The sequence below is a fragment of the Octodon degus genome, unplaced genomic scaffold (assembly GCF_000260255.1).
Source record: "Octodon degus isolate 3935 unplaced genomic scaffold, OctDeg1.0 scaffold00146, whole genome shotgun sequence".
NCBI classification, from domain to species: domain Eukaryota; kingdom Metazoa; phylum Chordata; class Mammalia; order Rodentia; family Octodontidae; genus Octodon; species Octodon degus.
Genome location: NW_004524722.1, coordinates 4,105,787 through 4,115,703, shown reverse-complemented (window position 1 = coordinate 4,115,703; position 9,917 = coordinate 4,105,787). Strand labels below are relative to the sequence as shown.

At 38.0% G+C, this 9,917-nt stretch overlaps 1 protein-coding gene across 1 annotated transcript; it reads right to left on the bottom strand.

Annotated features, from left to right (window-relative positions):
- Positions 1–8,556: 8,556 nt before the first annotated feature.
- On the bottom strand, positions 8,557–9,537 carry LOC101581988 (olfactory receptor 52I2-like). Its single transcript, XM_012517098.2, has one exon. The coding sequence runs from the start codon at positions 9,529–9,531 to the stop codon at positions 8,557–8,559; it is 975 nt and encodes a 324-aa protein (XP_012372552.1). The 5' UTR covers positions 9,532–9,537.
- Between the last annotated feature and the right edge of the window lie 380 nt (positions 9,538–9,917).

Genomic DNA, 9,917 nt, shown 5'->3' with positions numbered 1-9,917 from the left:
CAGATGACAGTCACGATGAGGGTGTTTCCTAGCAGGGCTATGGTGTACATGGCACTCAGTGTGACAGCCAGCCACAGGTGTGAAGACTGCAAACCTGGAATGCCCACAAGGAAGAAGGTGGCAGGGTTTTCCACTGTGTGGTTATAAGGTGACATTGTATGTAAGATTCTTTTCCTGTTAAGTTATACAGTGATGGGACAAAATACAATCTCTCAAATTTATTTTTGTCAGGTTGATAAATCTTGTGAATAGTCTCTGCTTAAAAGTATTCTCAAAACTGTAATTATAACAACTGATAAAACTATCCTGTTCTAGTTTTTATCTTTTCAATAGTCTTTGTCTTGCTCATTTGTATTCATTGTTCAAAATCAGTTCTTGGGTTGCCTGCTTCGGCAAATCTTCGGTGCATCCTCTCTTCCATTTCCTGGCGGCATGGTACCTTTCTTCTGAGTTCATAAAATGTCACCAGACTATGAAACATTGAAATGGAAAATTCTAGTGCTCTCTCTGTTAATTTACTCTATGCTCTCAAGTATTCATCTTTTTTGTGGATTTATGCAAAGTATCTGATCCTTACCTGTGAGATACATGTACATTTGAAAAGACATGTAGTCATTGTAGTGACCAGTTCCCAAAATATCCATAATCAATCAGAGGAAAGAAATTATCTTTTATTTCATGTTTAGTTATTGAATTTAATAATAATAGCTAAATCTTGGAAACAACCCAAATGCCCATCAGCTAAGGAATGGTTGAATAAGATGTAGTATTTTTACACGGTAGAGTATTACTCAGCTATTAAAAAAAAATAAACTCAATGCTTTGATAAGTAAATGGATGCAACTGGAGACCATACTGGTAGGTGAAATAGAGCAGATCCACATGTGCAAACATCATATTGTCTCACTACTATAAGAATCTGAAAGAGTAAATAAAACCTGAAAGGTACAATAGATAACTGCAAAAGGGAAAGAATTTGTTAAATCGAAAGGAAACACTGGAATGAGAAAAAAAGACAAAATAAATAAGGGAATAATTATATTTATGTATATTTACAGGATAGTGTGAATAACTGCTGATTTCTACTTGGCCATTTTAAAGGATGAGTTAATGCTTAATACATTTTTCTTTTTCTTTTCTTCCCAATTTTACATGTTTCTATCTGGTAATCTAATCAACTAATATGAAGATAATATTATGTAATACAACCTCCATTGTCGAATTCCTACTATGCTGTTTAATGAAATTTGGTATCATTTCTAATGTTCTTTTTTCTCTTTCTTTTAAGATTTTGTATTTTCTTTAAAAATACAAAGCAAATTTAAAAATCATTGAATGAAATGATGAACTTTTTGAAGTCAACCCTATCAGTTTTTGTATGCTCAGGTTAGTATCTACAGAAAACATAAAGGAAACACCTTTATGGTTAAAAATATTCAGTAATAGGTCTAGAAAAGTGAGATAGTTAGACATTATCCCTTTCCATATGAAATAATGAATAATGTTCTTTTAGTACCTTTGAACTATTTTCAGTTAATGTTTAGGTAAACAAAAATTGTGGTTCTATTAGAGTTAAACTCATACCAAATTTTTCATGATTCCTCCATAAGATTAACCTTTTCTTCGTTACAAATTACCAAAATATTTTAAAAAACAAGGAAGCTTTATTTTGTACAAGTAAAGAACTTTTATTTGAACATAGTATGTATCAGTATATTTTGAAAAGGGTAGTATTTATAATCTGATTATAGTTCTCTGTCTAATATTGAAAGTCATCTATACATGATAGTTGACATAACTGAAATGAAATATTTATCCAATGTCACATAGCAGTTATGTAATAAATTAGAGCTAGAAATCTGAGTCTTTCCACCTATGGCTCCCAAGAGTTGAACCTGCCTAAGCACAACAGTCCAAAAAATAGCCTTGATAGACTTTTTTTATAAAGTATATGGCATTATTTTTCTATAAGAGTGCACATACAAGAGCTAAGTTTTGAGACCTGGGAATTTCTGTTTATTACAGTGCTGCCCTATAACCACTTCATTCAAATGGTGCTATGGGTGGAGACTTGGTGGGGTAAATCTGAAAAGAAGTGGCCAATATTAACTACCAATGCATATCACTTTAGTTTCTTTCCCTTTTGTTTTCATTTTCAGTTGGGCATTATATATAAACCCACAGCTCTCTGGGAATCCTCTTTACAAAGTTTCTTCTTTTTTCAGTGGTTCACTTGACTTTGGAGGATGTTAGTTGATTTTTTTCTAGAAACTCTTAACTTTACTTATAATAGAATATAAGAACTCTGCATACTTTCAGGGCTTTGTCTTACTTCATTAAAACAGGCAAATTTAGAAAGATTCATATATCAGCGACTATAATCTCTACTGTGATTTTTTGGCCATTTTATCTTGATCGAATTACATAAGCAAAACAAACCTTTATTTGTTCATCTAGAAGATGAAAATAATGTGCCTATGTCAAAGAGATTTTTCTTCATACTTAAATAAGAATCCATGTAAAGTGATTAAGCAAGAACTTATACAAAGGTGCTCAGTAAAGTATAGCTAATAAAAAAAAAAGAGAGTGTTTTGCCTGAGTAATCCTATAGCCCAAATTATAGTAAATTCCACATTTAAATGGGTAAGGCCGAATTAATACATTTATACATGCACTTGTACTCACATGTGTGTGTGTGTGTGCGCACACACACACACACACACACACACACAACTAAATTGCATGCCTTTGTCTTCTCTTGGCCTTCTGTCACTTCCCATGGAAGATATCTCACCCAACTGGAGTATATTACAACATTCTTTTGTTCCCACTGTGAAGAGCAGCCTACTGTACTTTATAAGGCCACTGTTTTAAACCTATCAGCCTCCTGTTTAAAAGCCTACTGATTTGAACCTGACCAGCTCTTAGTGTACAGCTTTTGTCTTTTTCTCTACCTGTTTGCTTTTTATTTTTCATTGTCACATCTGGGAGAAGATCACTCTTACCTCTAAAACCCATCTCTAATAACGAATTCTAGGAATGGTTCCCACCTGTGCTTCCATATAATACTTGACCAAATTGAAATGAGATTAAGGATATTGTAGAAGTCATTTAATAAGCATCCATTATCCAGACCATTTAATGCTTTAACTTTTTTGTTATTACTGTCATACCATTTCTGCCCCTAGGGACAAGGACTGGGAATTTCTCCTCAGAATTGGACACAAAATCCCATGTGTGGAACAGACCATGTTAATTACAACTGATTTTCTTCCTCAGACACTCACTGCCTTAATATACTGTACATCTCTCAAAGTGTCCTCCTAGTTGGCCAACGCAGTAACTGGAACTTAAGCTGACTTAGCAGTAGTCATACTACATAGTCCTAGAACTCTTGTTTCCAGGCAACTTTCATGAAGACCTCTTATTTGTCAAAGCTTAAAAATACCATGATTTTAGAAATGACTTCATGTGCCTCCCCTCTTTGGAAATAAAGAATTTCCAAAGTAAAGAGTTACCATGAAACCAACCACTGATCCTGTCCCTATGTTCCAACTTTCAATGTCTCTTCAGGGACCTGGATCCTAGATCCTCCTGGCTTAACTGATTAACTGAATAAACAGTTGGGAACCTGAGTGGTAGATTTCTGTGCTCACAGCCCAATTGTGCAGCTGTTTTCCCTGTTGGACAAGCATGGACAAACATCAACCTGATTGTCCGTCCTAAAGAGCATAGCTTGTCCCTTTAATTTCCATCTTAGAGAGCTAGACACTGATTAACTCCACACCCAGGTGCACATAGCAGACTTGAGAACAGTCCTCAGGAGTATTCAAATGCCTAAACCTGTTGAAAAACTGTCATCTTCACTGAAGGAAATAATCCAACAACAAAGACAAAACCATAAGAACAAGAAATGCTCTGCACTTTGACCCTGAATAACACAGAAAAAAATCCAATTATGACTGCAACATGCTTGCAGTGCATAACCACAAGGTGAGACACCTTCAGTGCTAGATCAAGAGAGGATAGGAGAAAGCTTTAAAAGTGGAATGGTGGCTTAGAGTGAAAAAAAAACTTCATATTCTTATCAAAGTCATAGCTGCTCTGGAGGCCACCCATTCACCATCTAAAGATCTGAAAAAGTGTAGAGGATCCAGAGTACCTACCTCACTCACCTCTGATCCAGCGCCTCCTTCTCCTAGCTGCCCAGGTAAACTCAACTTTCTTCTGAGGGCAGCTTCACCTTACACCCTGCCCCATCCTTCCTCTCTCCAGTCCCAGTATTCTCATCTCACATTCCTTTCATGGTCTTTAGAGTGTTTTTGTTTTCCTTTTATTTGATTTTCTTCTTGATCAGCACTGCTAGCAATTTGCATGTACTTTAAGTCTTTGCAATAAAAAAGCACTCGGTTAGGTAAATTGTCTCCTCTCTAAAGTTTTATTTCATTCAAAGTATTGCTCCTGGAAAGTTTCCTGCTTAGAAGAGCAGCGAATGTCAGCAAAGATCTGTTGCCAGTTCAGAGATACAATTCACACATACCTATCTCATTTCATAATTGACTTTTTGATTGGAGGATAAGTTGTGTGCTGGAGGATGCAGAAACCTGAAGTGCACAGCGTGATGAACTTCTAACCACGAATGCACAGACACACGCACGTACCCACGGCCCCGGTCAGGATGCAGACACGGTCACTTCCTGACTGTTGAGGCGCACCTTTGAGGAAGCTCTGGCCAAACTCCTAAGACACGCTTTCAACTCTGGCCCAACACTGTCTTCAACCCTTGGCCTTCGGCCCAGAGACAGGCACATCAGATCTTGATACTGCATCACTAAAACCATGTTCAGACAATTCACTTAAGAACAAGAATTCTAAATCAATAAATAGATAAATAACCAGTACTTCAATCACAGGCTAACAGAAGACTTTTCTATACTTTTTTTTTTCCAGTACCAGGGATCAAATTCAAGACCTTGCGCCTGCCAGGCAGGTGCTTATGCCACTGAGCTCTCTCCCCAGCCCCTTTTCTATACTATTCAAAACATGAGAAATTCATGATCCAAATCTAAATTGTTTTAAAGGTTAAAAAAAATACTAACGTTAATGTGTAGCTCATTTAAATGGAGCCATCTTTGAGAACACTTCGTACCCCTACCTGAGTGTCTCCCTTATCCAACCACACACGCTTGCTTACGTCTTTTGTCATAGCTCTGCTTGATCCCTGAAAACTGTCTCCCATTATCTGAAGTTTGGACTTATTCTTTTCACATATTTGAACTATATTCCTAGTTTTACACTCCCTCTCCAACCTCTTTCGTCCTCCCATTACTTGGAGAAGGAGCTCTTGGTATCAGCAGTATGCTCTAGACCTGGCCAATCTTTCAGTGTTGAGTTGAGAACACAAGCGCTGCTTTCTGCATGACCCTGGGCTCAAGACTCAGTGTTATTCCCAAGCCTCAGGTCTTTTACCCACATCTCATGGTTTTCTCAGTTCAACTTCTGTGATAGACTCTTCTCTCCTAGCCCCTCCAATAAAAGAGGGGGAGTAAAAATACAGAATCCATCTTCTTTCCATGCTACAGGGAGTCAAAGAAAACAATACTGCATATTATGCTGCATATTGTGCTCTTCAAAGCCTTCCTGATGGGAGCCCTCTACAGTGAGATACTCAATCACCCTGCCTTTTCCCTGGACATGCTGACTTCTGGCCTCTGCCCAGCAACCAGACATTAATTCCACCAGAGGCTCGTTCTTCTCTGTGCTCTATCCCTGGGGCTTTCCAGCTTGCAGGCAGAGGTGGTTGCCCAGTAATTAAACAGTTTTTGTTTCTTCATATCCTCAGAGAATGCCTAAATGTTAGAGTAATGAACAAAATTTATCATGAATGGGAATATAAAGGGTCAGATTGGTTTATATTTGTGAAAACCTACTATGGGTCAGTACTCTAGTAAATATTTTTCTATGTTCATCTTATTTAATTTTCATGAATTCTGACCTAGCTGCCTTCACTGCATCTACATTTCATTGATGAAGTGATGCACATGGAGAGGACCTGCACAAAGCTAACAGACCAAGGACTCTAGATTCAAATTCCAGCACACATAATGCTTTGCACTTGTTGCATATCACATATGTGTGCCACTTTAAACATGCATGTGCCAAGTAGAATGTCTTTGAGATATTGTTTTCAATCCCTTGGGTATATCTACAAGGGGGCTTGCTGCATTATAAGGTAGCCTCATTTTTAATTTTTTGAGAAATATCCAGACTCCGCTACATTGTTTGTACCACCTTAAATCCCCACCAACAACACATAAAGGCTTCCATTTTTCCACATCTTGCCAAAAGTTGTTATTCTTTTTTACATTGATATCTTAATGGATAAGAAATAGCATCACATTGAAATTTGGTTTCCATGTCTCATGATCAGGGCTGCAAAATATCTTTTCGTGTTTGTTACACATCATCTTGACACAAATGTCCATTCAAGTCCTTTGTCCATTTTTCACTGAAGTATAAGATTTCTGTAGAGTTTAGGACTTCTTTATTTACTACAAAGGAGACCCTTCACAAATATATGATCACAAATCTTTTCTGCCATTCTGTATGTTGCAATTTACTCCGTTATGTCCTTTGTTACCAAAAACTACTTATATTCCATGCAGTCCCTTCTGTCTGCTTTTGCATTTGTTGTTAAGAATATAGTGGCTCATGATTCACTAGAATCACACTGCTGTATGATAGGCCTCTTAAATACATCATTTTCTCTTTATTTTTAATACAGGGCCTTGTTACACAACTCAGACTCATAGTGTTTCTCCTGTCTCAGCCTCTCCAGTGCTGGAATTACAGGCATGCACCACTATACTCGGTTTTGGGACTGGCGCAGCATATGGTACCAAGGATCGAATTCAGGACCTTGTGCTTGCCAGGCACTTAGACAGCCAACCTATCTCCCTAGCCCTTAAACACACCTTTAGAAGAGTCATTTGCTGTGCAAATCACCTTATACAGAGGTAGTTAATATACTAGATGTCTAAATGAAAACATAGGATCAGGGCTGCTGATGCACTTTGAATTTTAACATTTGAAAATTACACGTTATTAAGATTTTAAACATTGCCAGAATCAAATATACATCTCCTACATGGGCTCTATTGCTTTTGATATATACTGAACATCTAGACTTTCTGAAAGGATAGAGTAAAACTGAGTAAAAACTAAAACTATTTAAGATTATAGATTTTAAGAAGACTAGTGATGTTTCTATTTCTTCTTCTATTTTGTTATCTATCAATTCCCATTCCAGAAGATTGTGAGAGGTATTCCCAAGAAGAAAGACATGAGTTATATTTGACCCCTTTCTTTTTTTCTTTGAAAAATGAGTAACACAGACTAGGCCTCAGTACCTAAAGCAAACAAGCCACCTTAGTCCTGAGATAAACATCTTGTCTGGTTAAAGTCAGCTATTAGTCACTAGGTAACCTTGTGTCACATGTTACTAACTTTGCAAAGTATAAATAAAGGGCCGTTCGTTGTGGAAAAAAAAAATATATATACACACACACAAGATAGGACAGATACTTTCTCTTAGTTTATTGAGAAGAAAGGTCTGTACTGATATTGTTTAGACAAAATATCATGTCTGCATCTTGTCCTCTGAATAACTACTATGAAGACAACAATATGCAATGTATTAATTATTGTAACTGCCCTACTAAACTGTTTTGAAACTGTTTCATTACTATTTATCTTTTTTCTCATTAAAACGGATAAAAAAGAATAAGTTTAAAAAGCAAAAAGAGACATGCATAAAGTGAAGGCATACTCACTAAGCTTCCAAAAGGGATCAGTGATACAGTAATTCTAGCTACCTTAAAAGATAGAAAATTTAGGAATATATAAATATCTTATAGAAGTTAGCAACAGACATATACATTGACTTCAAAAAATCAATTTGAACTACGAACTAGAAAAAAACTCTTTATCAGTTATGGATAAATGACTTCCCTTTCTGTTTTCTGGATTCCTCTTTCCAAGTGCATGTGCTGGGAAAAGGCCAGCAGCTTTGATCTCAAGTTTAATCTCCTTGGCTAACTGTAAACCATTCTGCCTGGAGAAGGACTCTGGTATAAGTATGAGAACATGATCCAAGTTGACTAAATTCCTCAGAGATCAGAGGACAGTGTCATAATTAACAATTTCATTCATATAATCCCAAGAAGGGAGGAACAATTTCCAAACATCAGGCAGGTTTGGGGGAAAGCATGTCAAACAGTTGTTTTTTAGCAAAAGGATGGGAAGAACATTACATTGGAAAAATGGGTAAGGAACTAAAGAAAGAAAAATTCCAAATCTGTACCATATACTAATGTGATTGAAATAAAGTCAGAATGTCATTTACATTCTTGCTAAAAATGGAAAGTTATACAAAGATACTCTGTAAAGCCTCATCCTTAGAATGCTTATAGTGCTAGATAAATCAGTCCAGTTCCATAGGTTTCGAAGGTTCTTTTGCAGTTAACTACAAAGCTCAAGGTTGAAACAGTTTTGTATTTATATACCCTGTGTGAACTGGTCAAACAGACAATATATCAGCAAGCTCTGTATTCTTTCTCGTATGTGTTTGGTCCGCAGGCCATAGATAATGGGGTTTAAAGTGGGTGGAATAATCAGGTACAGGTCAGCTAACAGCACTTGCGTATGTAAGGGTACCATGTCCTGCCCTAGCCAGGCTACATAGATGGATGCCATGCCAGGTAGATAGTATAGGGCCATGACAGCCACATGGGAGCCACATGTGCTTAGTGCCTTCCGCTGAGCGTTCTTGGAGGAAAGATTGAAAACTGTCCTGAGAATCATGATATAGGAAGCAGCAATGAAAGCCACATCAGAGCCCACAATAATGGAGGAAGCAATTAGACTGTAGAGACTGCTGGGCATGGCATCAGCACATGCCAACTTGGCCACAGCCATGTGCTCACAGTAAGAATGAGGAACCACGTTGGAGCCACAGAAAGGCAAATGACTCAACATCCAACTCAGTGGAGACATGAACATGACTGCCCTGGAGGCAATGGTCATGCTCATTACCAGCATCACTTTGGGAGTGAGGATTCTCTTGTAGTGTAGGGGCTTGCAGATGGCTACATAGCGGTCAAACGCCATGGCCAGCAGCAACCCTGTCTCCACAGCTGTGGCTGCATGCACAAAATACATTTGAGTGAAGCAACCATTGAAGCTGATGGAGCCATCTCCTGTGCAAAAGATGCTCACCATCTTGGGTGCCACAGAGGAAGCCATAACAATGTCCACAGCAGCCAGAATACAGAGGAAGCAATACATAGGCTCTTGGAGAGTGGAATCCATGCAGATGACAGTCACGATGAGGGTGTTTCCTAGCAGGGCTATGGTGTACATGGCACTCAGTGTGACAGCCAGCCACAGGTGTGAAGACTGCAAACCTGGAATGCCCACAAGGAAGAAGGTGGCAGGGTTTTCCGCTGTGTGGTTGTAGGATGGCCCCAGCATCACAGATGAGACTGTTTTCACTTTAATTTATAGAGTTGTAAGAAAAGAGGCAAACGTGTCAGTCCTCTTCTTGTCTGTGGCAGCGATAAATCCTCTAAATATTCTCAACTTGAGAATAGTCTTCAGATCAGAGAAGTGATGTCTGGAAAAACTATCCCACTCCAACTTCCATCCTTCTCCATAGTCTTCATGTTCCTAACTTCAATTTGTTGTTCAAGGATCATTTGTTAGGGTTCCTCTTTTGGGAATTCTATCTTTACTCCCTTTGTTACATACCCATCCATAGCTCCTTTCTTAGGCGTTTTCATGAAATCTCTCCCACTGACCCTTGAAGGATCTAGACTGACAGTTTCTGTTGTGTGCTTCTGATTTTATTGTATGCTAGC